At 35.3% G+C, this 16323-nt stretch overlaps 1 protein-coding gene across 3 annotated transcripts; it reads left to right on the top strand.

The window, feature by feature from the left end:
* Positions 1–378: 378 nt before the first annotated feature.
* On the top strand, positions 379–15447 carry LOC133328853 (transmembrane protein 245). 3 transcript variants are annotated; one of them, XM_061537361.1, is made up of 7 exons: positions 379–903; positions 970–1581; positions 1656–2193; positions 9761–9963; positions 10036–10445; positions 10504–10656; positions 15376–15447. In XM_061537361.1, exons 1-7 carry the CDS (start codon positions 385–387, stop codon positions 15407–15409), a joined length of 2469 nt encoding a protein of 822 aa, XP_061393345.1. In that variant the 5' UTR covers positions 379–384; the 3' UTR covers positions 15410–15447. The 3 variants fall into 3 exon arrangements, with proteins under 3 accessions (XP_061393345.1, XP_061393346.1, XP_061393347.1); XM_061537362.1 differs by having other exon boundaries at positions 9773–9963; XM_061537363.1 differs by having other exon boundaries at positions 9785–9963.
* The last annotated feature ends 876 nt before the right edge of the window (positions 15448–16323 follow it).

The following is a 16323-nucleotide window of genomic DNA, read 5'->3' on the forward strand; positions in this document are numbered from 1 at the left end:
ACATCCTCCTTCAATTTCGGACAGTGAAATGATTCTCTGTTCTCAAATTCAGTCCCCGTATATCCTGTATAATGAACGAGTTCAACTGATCAGGTCGCACAAAATATTTTATTAGATGCGCTTACGTTGAGAAGTACGTCATTTAAAAGGGCTGGGATAATTTTGATTGAAATCACCTTGGTTTTAATATAATTATAATTACATGCAACAACTCCAATAAAAAATTTAATTATTACAAAAAATAATTGCACCCATAAACTGAACATTCATTATATTTTTTTTAATTTTTCTTTTCAGTTCAACACAATAAAACTTCATACCAAAACCAAGATTGAATTAATTACCGAAAACACAAAATAAAAAAGAATTCAAAATTACACCATAATGCATCGATCCGATTCAATACGAAGGGATCGTTCCTTCGATAGTGTATTGAATAAATTAATGCGCATTCGCTCGCAGAATCATGAAAGCTTTAAGGCGGCAATGTATAATTTCCTTATCGCAGCCGGTGTTGCAGCATTTGTGGCGGTATGTTTTATACTCGGCCCCTTTGTACGACCATTGCTATGGGCCTTTTTAATGGGTGCCGTATTGTTTCCATTTAAACGAAAATTGGCTCAATTATTGAATAATTGGTTTGAAAAACTCGAAGAAAGAGATTCAAACGTATTTGTTTCTCTATGTTTGGCACCGCTGGAGGCCACCGAAAGTTGTGGCAGCTTTTTGGTCAATTGGCTGAAGGAACATTGGCAAGTCATTACGGCCGGTGTGGGTATTGCATCATGCATTAAACTATTGGTCTTATATGCACCCAAAGGATTCCTGTGTGCCATTTGGCGCTTGATTGTATTCTCTCATTCGCTGTTTGTGCAATTGATTGGCTATTTGAATATCTATTTGGTAAGTGTGGTGAGAACAACAATTTGAAATATAAAAGTTTTTAATACATATTTTTTCTCTCTTTAGTTGGTGGCCATAATTGCCGTATACTTAACCTCAGTCTACTTCTTTTGGCGTGAATCGAACAGCAATCGTTTTGTCATTGCCGGCCAATCTCTGTGGATTGCCATTGTCTCGTATGGCTGTAGCTTTTTGGGAGCCTTACAGGTGCCGGCCTTTCTACTTATTATGCTGTATGTGGGCGCTTCGATAGTCTATCATTTACAAAATACCGAAGAGTCCAGTTCAATGGTGGAGAAAATCAAAAAACTTTTGGATCGTTCAGATTTTGAAAAATCGATTAACTCTTTGCGGTTGTCGTCGTCGAATAAAAAACAAAGCATCCATTCAGATATTGACGATGTTTCGTTTAGTGAAACAATGGATTCAATGGAAACATTAGAGGCCTATGAAGATCATGTCGATCATAAGGATGATGAGGAGAGCAGCCATATAAGTGGAACATATTTTAAATTTTTATTCTATGCCTGTATGGCTACATTTTTGTATCGCAATGTCTGGATGTTTATATTGGCGCTGATACCGATGTTTATGCATCTGCTCTATCAATTGGGTATTTATACGGGATTTACGGACTTTGTGGCTGAGAAATTAAATGATATCTATATTAAAATTAAGGTAAGATTTGACTATCCAATGTGACTCTTCAGATCATTGTGATCATCTTGTATATCTTTCTCTTTTTTTCTTAGACCTGGGCCATTGAACATCACTCAGCCGTCCTGCCACTGTGTCTACCCGGTGTCTTGGAATTGAATTACAAAATCAATGGCATTATACGCAATTCCCTCAAATCATCTGTGGATTTGGTCACCTCCATTCTCATGATAATTCTTATGATTTTAATTATCGTATTTTTGGGTGTATTCTTTTGTGTAAACATCTATTCGGAAACAATAGAAGTTGCCTATTTGGGCAAGGATTTAATTAATAAAACCATTACCGATCGTCCAGAATTAATTGACATCTTACCAGCAAATATTCAATCCTCCTTAGATGATGCTTTAGATAATGCTCATCATTATGGAAGGCGTAAAATTGAGACGTACATAGATGATTGGTTAACCGATGCTGATCCGGTACATGCCACAAAGCTGAAAGAACAAATACTAGATGTATGGGATCGTTTAATACAATATTGGATAGATTTCAATAAATCAGATTCATATGGACCGCGAGTGCCAACAGATGCTCTGAAGACAACATTCGGGGAAATTGTCGATAATCCTGGTAAGTTGTTTTGGTTTTTATTTTGTTACACATTTTTTTATTATTTTGGGGGCTTTGGTTATTTTGGTTTGTCTTTTTTGTTTTGTTTTATTTGTTCAGTTTTGTTAACCATTTTTTGTTAAATACCAAATACACATTGCGAATTGTATTAACCCACCCATACATTCTCACATTCGTACACTCATATATGGGCAATATTGCCAATTTTTTAATATTCCATTTTCAAAAAATCTGCTTTTTTGTTTTTGTGGCACATCAATGATTTTTGGTACACATATAAAGAAAAATGTTCTGACTCCGAAACCGTTTGCGATCAAATTATTGGTTGATGCGCGTAAAAGTTATCGAGGTTTTAATTTTGGGCATAAGAAAAGAATCTTAAAATTACACCGTTTATTATATTGACCAAAAACATTGATATATATCTTTCTCCGTAAAATAAGAATATGAATATATTATAATATTCGCGAAAAAGGTGCACATCTTCGCGAAATATGAGAAAAATAAAAAAAGATAGGAGATTACATCAATATTTTCAATATATTAATGACATACACACACATAAAAATTAATTTAAAAATATCTACATAATCTAAACACCATGATGAATCAAATGATATCAAAATCACACAAGTCCGTGTAGCGGTTTCTAAATCACAGCGACAACAAAACAAGATATTGAGGAAAAATATTTGTTTTTGGTTCGAAAAAATAATGTCATCATATTTATTTTTTTAATTGTATACAAGAAATTTCGAAAAAAAATGTTGGGGTTATTCTGCTATTTTACCCGAATTTCGCCGAAAAATTGACATATATAATAATAATCACTTTTTGTGTATAAGTATACGCCTTGCGGATTATATCAAGACCCTTCCGATAAATCTTAGAATTCTATAAATAGGAATAAATCTTAAAATAAAATAATATTATGAAATATACATTTTAAATTGCGTGTAAATCGCGTAGTTCTCAAAATCATTTGATGCGCATGCGGTTTCCAGGAAGTGCTGAAGTTTATCTTCCAATCCATATATATTTTGCGAAATTTCATTTGACGGCTAAGATGTTCCACACGTTACATTGAAGTACCCAAAAAATCGTAAAACGCGAATAATTTCCGAAAACTCCATATGCCATTAACGCGCATCCGATTTCGGTGTGCGCCCTAAAAAAATACATCGATCTATACCGATTTCAATGTGGTCCATTAAGAACCATGGATGTGCCAGTTCACACTATTATTGAGATAAATTGCGTCTAAATCGCGTAATTCTCAAAATCATTTGATGCGCATGCGGTTTCCAGGGAGTACTGAAGTTTATCTTCCAATCCATATATATTTTGCGAAATTTCATTTGACGGCTAAGATGTGCCACACGTTGCATTGAAGTACCCAAAAAATCGTAAAACGCGAATAATTTCAGAAAACTCCATATGCCATTAACGCGCATCCGATTTCGGTGTGCACCCTAAAAAAATACATCGATCTATACCATTTCAATGTGGTCCATTAAGAACCATGGATGTGCCGGCACAATCTATTTTTGAGATAAATTGCGTACATCTCTCTTTCGGCTGAAGTTTTTAAAGTTCTCTTTTCGAAAAAGATCAAAATCCGTATGAGGTCATTTATTGAAGCGGAAATGATACACAGAAAACGCAAATAAATCCGCGATATTTTCAAAAACATTTTTTGCCAAATTTCGTGTTTTTGGAAGGCCAGTTCCCGCCGTTCTAGTAGACGGATTTTCACGAAGAAGATTTTATATCATCCGAAACGTAAAAACCCTTATTGATCGCGGGTACCCATATCATTCAGTTGACAGATCTAAAAATTTGGTCGGAAAATAGGTTTTTTAGAAATTTGATCGCACAAAATTCGCACATTCGGATGAGTATTACTCTGAAGCTGTGCATACTACATACACAAAATACATATCAAATTATGCAGATTCGCGACTACAATAATCTTATAATCGATTTTTATAAATTCCTGTTTGCGTATTAAAGCTAGAAGTAAAATTTAAAAAACACTCAAAATCGAGCTTCAAAATGTCAGCATCATTTATAGGCAGATGCAGTTAAATTTTTGAAAAATGATACATAAGGAGCGTAGTCCCCATTTTGTTGGCTTGTAGTTTTACTTTGACACGAAGACCGTGAAATGAGTGGCTTATTCACAAATCGATAGAGAACATAAAAAAACTGGTTCGCCTCAACCTGTTTTTACACATTTTTTTACATTAAAGTAGACACAGCTTCCACCAACATAAAGTGGGGAGGTCAATATCAGGAACAGTTTGCAACGACAGATCAATTAATCCAAAACTATTCACTTTTTTTCATATACTTAAGTAATTCCCGAGTTATAAAGGGGCGAACCTCCGCTTCAGCTATGTTAAAAAATTGGCAATATTGCCCATATACATCTATTGGGGCAAAAAGAAAATTATCATCATTATTTGGTTTTCCATTTGTCATCAACAACAAAGAACAGCTTTGATTTATAATTTAAAGAGATTTCTTTGCATCTCTAGAATTTTCATTATCTTGCCCAATAAATGGACTAATGAATCAGTAGATATCTTAGAACTAAAGAATATACCATAGATTGAAAAACATTTAATAATTTTAATAAGGGACGACTATATGCTTTTCCATAACAGAAATTTTCATATGCTAGTTATAGGCTGTAGGGGTTTCAAGATCTTTTTTTTTGTATAGCATGGTATATATGTGAAGATTAAACCTGGAGTCTATGAATTTATGTTTAGGCTATCTGGTTTTTTCCATAGGAAAACGTACAAAAATAAAGGAAAAAATAGCTGAGATTAGGATGTTACAATTTTTTTTTATAGACAAAAGAAAACTGAGCCGAGAGAATCAGGATTTTATGATAGAAAACTAAATCTCCCTGGATGTCCGTCCGTCTTTCCATGTTATGTTGTAAATAAAGTGCAGGTCGCATTTACTATCCGAATGAGATGAAATTTTGCACAGATCATTTATTTGTCTGGAAGAACCATATTGAAATCGGTTCAATATGGGAGCTATATCTACCATATATATATATATATATATTGGCACAAATAGCCTAACGTGTGGCAAGTTTTTGATGAAATCGGTTCAGATTTAGATATAGTTACCATATATATTTTCGTCCGATTTTTAGTAAATGATGCAAATTTTCGTGGCAATCGGCATAGTAAAAATGTACACAACTGGCCTGACGTGTGCCAAGTTTTATTGAAATCGTTCAGATTTAGATATAGCTATACCATATTTGCGCAATAAACCCTATTGTACCAAATTTCAGCGAATTCAGTAGGGTAGCGCACTCGAGAACCCCAAAATACCGAAAATTGGGGAGTACCCTTATATGGGAGCTATGCCTAATCGTGAACCAGCAGACAAAAGACAACTCTATGTAAAATTTTACTATGGTGGAGGGTATAAAAAGATACAAATGTACCCGGTTATTGATCGTAGGGTTAATTCGGTTCACATATAGGCACTGAGCACATATTTAATTTAGTCAAATTTCATGCCAATCGACCCTCAAAAATGCGATGTCAGTTAGGATGCATCTCTTGGATTTCTATAGAAAACACATTTCTAGGGCTTCAAAATGTTTTCGAATGAACAAACTCTAGGCATCTCAGAAATTGTTATTTCCATCAAATTTTTTCCAACAATATGGGTCTCAGATTTTTGTCTGTAAAATGCATAAGGTCGCAGGATTTGGGTCCTTAAAAAAAGGCTAGAGGTAAAGTTTTTTCCTATAAGAAATATTACTGACTGATGCATAGAATCACTTTCTGAGTCGATTTGTGCATGTCCGTTCGTCCGTCTGTTGATGTTAAATTGTAAACAAAGTCCATGTCGCCTTTATAATCCGATTTGGCTGAAATTTGGCACAGGAAAAATCGGTTCAGATTTAGATATAGCTCCCATATATATTTTTCTCCGATTTACGGACTTTAGTCCCTGAAAATCAGTCTAAAATGATGTGTGCTAAGTTTCGTGAAAATCGGTTCAGATTTAGATATAGCTCCCATATATAGTTTCGCCCGATTTTTGGTAAATGGTACACCAAAGTCCCTGAAAATCATTCGATTTGCATGAATTTTGGCATAGCGTACTGAATTAAGTCTAAAATGATGTGTGCTAAGTTCAGATTTAGATATAGCTCCCATATATAGTTTCGCACGATTTTTGGTAAATGGTGCACCAAAGAAAGGTTGTCTCATTTGAGAAATTGATAATGGCAACCCTTTTTAATATGGAATACATAATATGGAATGGTAATGGCCATCAATCTCATTGTAAATATTCATTTACTTTAGTCAACATTGTCATACAATGCTAAATATATAAAAATTCTATTATATTAGACATTTATTGAGATAATCGTGTGATCATCTATGTACACATTTGTGTGTGTGTAACTAATTTTGAATATTACAGGGAAGATTTCCTTCTCTACAAGTCCTTCTTGGGTCTCCGGTATATGATACTGATATAATATTTAAGAATCTAATAAAGATAATTATGTTTTCTCATTAAAACACAGTTATATATTTTTTGGTATTATACATATTACCCACATTTCAACAAAATCATCCAAGTATATGGAAATTTCATTAGAATATTAATTTACACTGTGCAACAAGATTTTGGGGTTGGATTTTTTTTTGAATGTAAACCCATTTGGAAATTTTCTTGTAAATCAAAATATGCATCTGAGAGAAAAAAAGCCAACCTTTCACACTTCAGTAGGCTTATTCTGTAACTTTTAAAAACATTCGTTGTTGTTTAATTTTTTTTTGTTATTGTAAAAAAAATAAACAAATGAAATTGTTGTAATATAAACAATGTCGAATTTTGTTAAAAAGTTACGGAATAGACCTACAGATGGTGTTTAAAAGTCTCAAATACTTTAATCAATAAAGTCTTTGTTTTGAAAATAGAAATGAATATAATTGGATCTGTGGCTACTTGTCCCATCATGTGTCTCATAAAATTTTAATAATAAAAAAACAAGAACTATCTTATCAGCGTTGCATGTGAGATTTGAGAGTCTTATCTTCAAAAAATTGTGTTCTAAGTAGAGGGTTATCCATTTCGTGGTTTCAAAATAAACATACATATTTTTATGATGTATTTTCATTATAATGTCACTCTTCCAAATTCGCATGAGGATGTTGGAGTAGGACTTGATTGCATCTGTAGACATTTATGGCTTCGGAGATCGCCAGTTTATGCATGATTTCATTTTTCGCTATCGACAATCTGTTGACGTCCGATGGAATGACGTCTTAGATGCTATCACGATAGCGCCTGAAGTCCTGATGAATGTGTCGCGGAGGTGGATGGTTTGGATGACACGGTAGGTAGCATGCCAGCAGGAACTGTCTAGTCAACAACACATTATGTTGCTTGACTGACATCATCCTGGTCTCTTCGTGGAGGTGATCGACGCTCGTCATCTGGACACAGTCGGTTGCAATTTAGAGTGCATTATTTTGAGTTGGTTGCGTGTCGCTAAGGAAAGAAGTCCAGACTGGGGATGAAACGACCTGTGACCTTGTGTGTCGTTACTAACGTTTCTTCTTCCTTGCCCCAGGAGGTGCCAGCCAAAGCTTTCAGAACTTTATTCCAAGCTTTCACCTTCTGATTGATGTAGTTAAAATGCGAGGAGAAATGAAGGAGGTTATCGAAGGACCCCAAGGATTTTCGGATTATGGACGGTGGGGATGCGCCTACCATCAATTGAGATGTCAAGTTCTAAAATGACTTCTCACGTTCAGGAAGTAAAAAGTGACACAATAGACAGTGCAGTGAATAATTTTAGATTGTGCTCCAGGTGGTGGTGATAGTGGCTAAATAGTTGGAAAATTTTGCACTTCCGTCGTCAATGTTAACGCCGGACGAAATAATCGTACGGTCATCGGCGTACGACACCACTGAAAAATCTGGTGGAGGAATGAGAATTTCGCACTATACATATTGAACAAAATGGGAGATAGGACACCGTCTTGCGGTACTCACATTTTGATCTTGCGATAATTGGATTTTTTGCCACGGAACTCAACGAAGGCTTGCCTTCAGCTCGTAATGATCGACCGTGTCAAACGCCTTGAACAGATCCAAGGCTGTCACAATGGTCCGTTCAGGGGGTCTTCGCTGATTTGTGGGCATTTGCAATCTTGAAAATAATTTCCTGCAAAGCCGTTGTTGTGCTATATGATTCCTGAAACCGTGTTTGGTGGGTTGCAAGAACAAAATGTCGTTTCAGGAACGGAAGCAATACAGACTCTAAAAACTTGGCTACTGGTGAAAGAAGAGAAATCGGGCAGTAGGATTCCCAATTAGTAGCGGATTTATTGGATTTTAAAATTGTAATAATCCGGGCAACTTTCCATATATCAGGAATTACCAACTGTGACATCGATTACTCAAGAACTTTGATCAGATAGTCCAGCTCTATTGTACCAAGCTTCTAAATCTGCCCGAATAAAATGAAATTTTGCATAGGTTGCAGAAAGGCATGTGTATGGATTGTGAGTCGGTTAACTTATAGATAAAGATCACATATTTAAATTCGTTCAAGTTCATGTCAAAGTTCCTTCGAGGCGACACTGACAATTTTTAGTTCCAATATTTTGAAACCACGAAATGGATAAGCTTTTATATTGAACATGCTGTATGTTGAACAACATGATTACTTCATTCTACAATCAGTTCAGTCATTTACGTAAAGTTTTCCGGGTCGATCGGACGTAGGCAGCGACGCGACTACGCGTCTTTGGAAAGATGAAAATATTAAAAAAAAAATTAATCGACCTATGTCATTTCATAATAAGTTCGGTAGCCAATGTGGAATTTTATATTGATGGAGTAGGGAGGGATTTAAAGCAAATTTAAAACACGTCATTCTAAGCTCAAGTCGGTCTCCTATACACAATGTCCTGACAAGCGAATATGCGTGGCGTCGTTTGTGTATTATTTAGATAAAATATGATCTGATATGATATATGATAAAATATTATCTGATATGATATATCTAACTCTGAATATGGGTCGCCAATATTGACAGGCTGCCAGATGGATGTGCGTAAACCGAATCCGAAAGTTACTGTAAGTATTTTCTCAAAATATACTATGGTCCTATCCTTCTGAATATTGCATTGTGAAAAACAAAGAGTATACAAATAAAGTCAATTACGAACTAGTAGGTTTGAAGAGGATTGAATACTGTAAATGCGGAATTAGAACTTCTCCTTGCTTAATCTTCCTGGGAACATATTTTTATATTTTAAATCTTCTGGAAAAAAATAATTGAATAGTTGTATATGGGCTCGATTTTTCCTTTTGATTAGTTATTTTGTTTGGTTGGATTTATTTATTTATTTAATTTTTTTTTGTTTGGGTTTCTGTTCAACAAAGTCCCGTGTAAAGAAATTGTATAAAAATAAAAACGTACAACAAAAACAACAAATATGTCTCTGCTTAACCCTGCATGTCATCATTTCTAACAAAAAGCAATGTGTTTTTAATAAAGGACATTTTAAAGAGCTAGTTTTAGTGGCGAAACAGGGCATCATTGGCTGGGCCAAAAGCAATACGCAGACGATAATGGAAGTGGCCGAATCACTATGGCACATTATTCGCACCAATCTCTCGATGATAATGGCATTTACGGGTGAAATTCTATCGCTGGTGTTGTCTGGAGGACAGGCATGTGTGGAATTCATATTGGATATGGTAAGGAGAAATTATTTGAAACCTTTTTTTAATATTAATATTAAATTAATTTGTTGTTTCTCTTTTTTGCAGATTGTCTTCTTCACAGCCTTGTTTTATTTGCTGTCGAGTTCCCAAACAAAATATGCTCCCCTACAAGTAACCAAATATATTGGTTTCTCTACATCCGGTTCGAAAATTGCTGATGCCCTGGAGAATTCCATTTCTGGCGTCTTAATATCAATGTTCAAATGTTCGCTGTTTACGGGCCTATTTACATGGCTGGTACATACCGTATTTGGGGCCCGTATTGTTTTCCTGCCCTCAGCATTGGCTGCGATTTTATCTGCTGCTCCTTTCTTGGGTTCTTATTGGTGTGCATTGCCAGCTCTCTTGGAATTATGGTTGGCCCAAGATCGTCTTTATGCTGGTATTGCATTATTTTTATTGCAATTCTTTGTGCCACCGTACTTTGAGGCAGCCATCTATGCCGAAATGAAGGGGTAAGTTGTAGAAATTTTTAATGTAGAATTAAATAATAATTTTGACTTGTCATTCTAGTGGTGGCCATCCCTATTTAACTGGCTTGGCAATTGCTGGCGGCATGTATTGGATCGGCTGGCAGGGTGCCATATTTGGCCCATTATTGTTATGTTTCTTTATTGGCTTATTTGAAGTAGCTGCGGTCGCTATGCGTTCGAATGGAGATGTCAGGTGGGTACCATATTCTATGTTACAGAGTATATAGCTTAGGATATTATTTATTGTCTTGTATTTTATTTTAAAAAATATAAACTAGCTCCGAGTAGCATTAAAATAATTTGATCACGCAAATATTCTGGGATTTGAAATAATTTATACCCATGATCTCTGCGTTAACAATAAAAACTACAAGTTTAGCACCCGAAGTAACACTGGATCCCTATTCGACCTTAACCTTACTGTCAATATTAGATTTAACAACTAAGTGTCCTATCTCCCATTTTGTTCAATATATATATCTTGCTAAACTTCCCATTCCTCCACCAGATGTTTCAGTGATGTCGTACGCCGATGACTGTACGGTTATTTCGTCAAGCGTTAACAGTGAAGACGTAAATGTAAAATTTTCCAACTACTTAGCCATTATCACCAACGTCTTCTGGGAGTGCAATCCAAAATGATACCCTGCAATGTCTACTGTGTCACTTTCAGTATGCGAAAAGTCAATTTAGAACTTGACATTTTCATCGAAGGTTGGCATTTTCCCATCGCCCATTATCCGAAAAGCCTTGGTCTTTCAATAACCTCCTTCATTTCTCCTCGCATTCTAACTACATCAACCAAATAATATCCCCGTATAGTAATCTTTTTAACTCGTATCGATTGTCTTCCCCAGCAGAGTCAGTGTTGAACTTAGCGACAATACGGTCTTTTTTTAATGAAGTGATAATCCTCCATTTCCTTATCTTAAGTCCGTCGTTCTGCTTTTCAAGCAACCTTAGCGTTTCCTTCAGTCTCATAAGTGATGGTTAGACCCACATTAAGGTCACCTCCATCACCCTCGAAATCTCTTGGAACGCAACGGCTGCCAACTTTCTACCTTTCCAAATAGGATCAAGTTTGTCAAATGTGCTCTTATGGAAGTCGGAGGACTCCTTAGTTCTACAATAAACTTCGTCGTTCAGGAAGAGGTTCTTTATTTATCTGTCGAAAAGCAACCAGTGATTTTCTTTGATACATCCGTCAGAGTCGGCTCGATCCATGGTCGTCAATCGCAGATCTTCCGATCTTCAATAAATCTTCTTGTCAGAGATTTCCTTAGCCATGACGCGTTTGGTAGTTTCTTGTGCTGTTGAATTGATGGTGATCTTCATGAGGGTACTCTCCTGACAAAGACGAAAGGAGCCGATTTAAAAGTCGGAACCGTAGAAAGTTTTTGAAGTGAGGACTTAAGGACTCCTCAGCTAAGCCTAAAAAACGTGGCTCCGTTCGAGTATACGATGTCGCCTAATAACCCAGCGTCAGTTAGTAAGAAGGTGGATATTTGGATCTCCAAATATCCATTTTCGTCAGTCCTGGGATCATAGTCATTTTGTTGTATTCACTGCTAGCCAATGAATAATATTAGGCTTTCCACTATCCGCAACATGTGGTCGCGTCCGTTAGCATTCAGTTCTGTTCCCCGTACAGGGAAGCGCCATAATTTTTATTATTTTTTTAATTTTATTGAAAGAAAGTAAAAAATGTCGGAAATAGCATCAAATTTTAGAATAAGTTTAAATTTGTTCGAATTGGTCACCTTTGGCACGAAAATATCGGAAATAGCATCAAATTTTAGAATAAGTTTAAATTTGTTCGAATTGGTCACCTTTGGCACGAATTATGGAACCGTTACACGCTGCCCGAATGTTGCTTTGCGGTATTTTGGCCCATTCCCAACGAAGCGCCAACCTTGCTTTCCAAAATACTCCAGACACAATAGTCCAATTTTGGTGGCCATTGTGCGCCGGAAATGAAGCAAGGAACCTCAATTTGTAACGATTCTTATGTGGCGTGTGCTGAGTGCGATGTTGCTGAGTCCTGTTGGAAGATCTGCGTCCAAAATGTTTGCGTGCCCAAGGCTTTAATACACCCTCCAGAATATTTTCGCGATAATATTGGGCATTTATTCTGATTAATACGAGCGGAGAGCGACCATCGGCTGTTATGGCGGCCCACACCATCACCACGAAGGTGCAGATTTTCTGCTGACCTCTTAGGCAAGTAAACATTGTGCTAGTTTACAAACTGATGGACAACGAATGTTGTCTATCGGAGAAAACCAAATTCGACACCTTCGGCTAAGCGAAGCAAATCTTTTGCTCTTTTGAGTCTAACGATAGACACTTGTGGTTTTCCAGCCAAATATAAAGAAATGACACTATCACGCTTAAATTCCATCACGAATAACTTTTTTTCTGGAAACAAGATTAACTTTTTACTCCTTGTTTAGAAATTGCCTTGCTGCTTATGATCTGAATCCATCAACTTGGGCAAGCGTGGGTAATGATCTTAAGCCTTCAGTGTTCACTAAACGAATCAGAGTGATTTTATTGAAATTTGAGTTTTTTCCCAATTAACTCCTCCTTGGCTCACGTCATATTTGGTGTTAGAATGTTGAGAGACATGTCTCCATGTGTAGCTTAAGCTACAAAATTGACTTTATCCATAGGTGGTGGTTTGTGTTTTACAGGTCGACTTCGATCTCCTTCAGGAATTTGACCACAATGTTCAGACTTTCTAAGCCTTGTGTATCAGTGAACTCTTCTACTGTGAAGGAGTCACATAGTTGCGGGAAGCATCTTCTTTTGTTACAAAATTTACGACATCTGAAAATTACATGCGCTGCTGTTTCAGGTTCCCCGCAGTCCTCGCAGAAGTTATCTGGTACAACATTCATTTTGGCTAACGTATTCTTACAAAAACAGTGCCCACTTAGGATTCTGTTAATCTGCTTTTGTGAAGAAGGTTTAAGATTACAAATTTTGAACCAATGTGTTCTAGTTAGAGAGGGAAAGATTTTATAAAAATGAGAATTACCATTTCTTGCTATCTCCTCATATTCGCTACCACATTCTTGCCACAAAACTTTAGCTATCTGATTTATAGCATCAGGTATCGGCCATGGCATTTCTAGAAAAGTTCCTTCATTTATAGGATTCTTTGCTGCCCTGTCAACGATTTCATTAAATTTAATTGATGAGTGACCTGGAATATAGTGCAAACATACTTTATCGGCAAAACAATTTACCTTATTTATAAAACAATCTATCAAATAACTCCTGTGCTTTTGATTCATTATGGCTTGAATGCCAATCAAGCTGTCAGAAAGAATCGCAAAACTTTTAATATCATTATTCTCAGCATATTCCACAGCTTTGAGGAATGCCAGCACTTCAGAGGACATGGATGATAATTTTTTCCTGGTATAAAAGGACTTTGTTGTATTTGAATTGACATGATGAAAAGCTGCACCGGTAACATCACCGGCCACGGACCCATCCGTGAAGAATAGCTCATAGCCTGCATCCTGAAGCTGGTTTGTTTTCTCTATAGCAAGTTGCGCAATGGTTTCCTGGTTAACTTCTGACTTGTTGGCAGTGATTCCTTTAAGAAATAGAAGGTCAGTACAAATTTTGTCCGAACCTAACCCGTGCACTCTAGTAGGAGCAATATTGTCTAATATTGTTCCAAATTTTGCCCATACCTTGGCATAACTGGTGTTGATTTGTCTATTGTTTCTGACTAAAGATGCTCCTGGTAATTCAAATGCAACACATTTAGCTAATTCCTTTGCGGTGGCAAGCTGGAACCTGTAAGTCGGAGGTAATTCAGATGCAAGGTTGTAGATGATAGGTATCGGTGTTGACCGTATAAGACCTAAGGCTTTTCTCCTGGATTCCGACTTTTAGCTTACGTTCTGACTCTTTTGTAAGGTTAGATAAAGATGAGGCGCCGTATTCTATTTTTGGTCTGGCAAAGGCCTTATAAAAGTGTATAAAAATAAAGTGTATGGCCCTGCTTGGGCTTAAACCAAATTTGCAACCGCTGAGAATTCTAAGGAATTGACAACTATATTTGATGGCATTGGACGTTTCGTCCATATGTACTTTAGCAGATCCACTGGCCATGATGTTCACACCTAGATATTTAATTACATTGGTTTGACCCAGTTGTCTGTTATTGATGGTGATGTTTAGCTGCTTCGGCTGCCTATTGAAATGGAGCACGCTTATTTTTTCCGTGTTAAACGAGAGTTTCAAGTTGTTGCATAACTGGCTGAACTCCTGAATTTTACTCTGGAGCTTACATTTGGCAATGTCAAAACTACTGTCGTAGCAGATAATAAAAAAATTATCGGCAAATTGGAATAGACTGCAACCATCATCAATGATCTTGTGCAATTCCGCCGTATATGTATTAAAAAGTAAAGGACTGAGTCCACAGCCTTGAGGGTGGCCATTGCTAACTGCAAGTGTTTCATTAATTACTATATTTGAGAAGCGAGATTCTAATCTAGTACGAGTTGTGTGAAAAAAGGTAGTAATATTAGTGATGTAGTTTTTGTTGCTATTTACAAAATATTTACATAGTTAACCGTTAATTCCAAATGTTTAAAACAGAGTTGCATTTCAGTATTGAAATCATTAATAAAACGTATGTGTTTATACTATAGTAAATAACATTTAAATAAAAATGGAGTTGATTCGCTTCAATTTCTAAATATTTTTATTTATTTATTCTAAAAAAAACAAGACAATAAATAATAAAATAAGTATATATTAAAATCTATCTAGATTAGTTAACAAATATTCATATATTTAGTTTAATTAAAAAACCAATCTACATACTCATTTAATTCATTTTATTCCTTTTTTACAAAAAAAAAAAAACATTCACAACTCTTTGCAGACGTAGCTCTGATGAAGATACTCGTACAACGTGAGTTTGCTTCCATTTAGATGTTGGCATCTTAAAAAACCATAAACCATTAAATTTTTATTATTAAAATTTAGCCTAGAATGAATATACAACAAAAGCATACATAAATGCACATACATATATAGAAGAACAAATGCTAAAAAATTTTATGTAAACTTATTTTTTTCTGTAAAAATGTGAAACAGAAAAAAATTTTGTACTTTAGAGCGAAATCGAAAAACAACAACAACAAATATGTGTATTAACATTTTTACTAATCCTAAGCAAATCAATTATCCGCAAAACAACAAACACAACAACAACAAGTATTAACACATTCCCAGTTTACTTTCATTTCTTAATGCTTTTTCTTTTATTAATACACTAATATCGGGACAGATTTGAAAACATTCTCAAATTTTCATAAATTTGTTCATTATTTTCCTTATTTTTCACTTGGCTTTAATTTCGATTTTCTATTTTTTTTGAGTTTCGTTTTTTTTCTCAGTAAGAGTTCTGTTTACTTTCAGTGTACGTCGACATTCCTTTTGTTATTACTACTAAAAAAAGAAACAAAAATACCAAAAAAATTGTTTGCCAAATTCTATTATTTTTTATATATACTATACTCTATATATATGTGGATTTCTTCTGTGTACTAAAGAATGTGTGTTGATTAATCTTGTTTTTCTACTATCATCACTACCACTTCTACTACTACAACTATCTACTATTACTACTCTTCTACACTAATACTCTTTATTTCTGACAACGAATGAATTTCAATAAAAAAATACTTGTTTTTTAATTATTTTCCTTATATAAAATAATGTCTAGTTAAAACCAAAAAAAAAAAAAAATATTGAAATAGTACTTATGTATATGTATGAATGTATTCCAAAACCAATCACATGACGATCAGTTCATTACAAAAAAAGT

Source organism: Musca vetustissima, unplaced genomic scaffold (assembly GCF_032173495.1).
Source record: "Musca vetustissima isolate MV318-11 ecotype Yass unplaced genomic scaffold, APGP_CSIRO_Mvet_v1 utg255329, whole genome shotgun sequence".
Lineage (NCBI taxonomy): Eukaryota > Metazoa > Arthropoda > Insecta > Diptera > Muscidae > Musca > Musca vetustissima.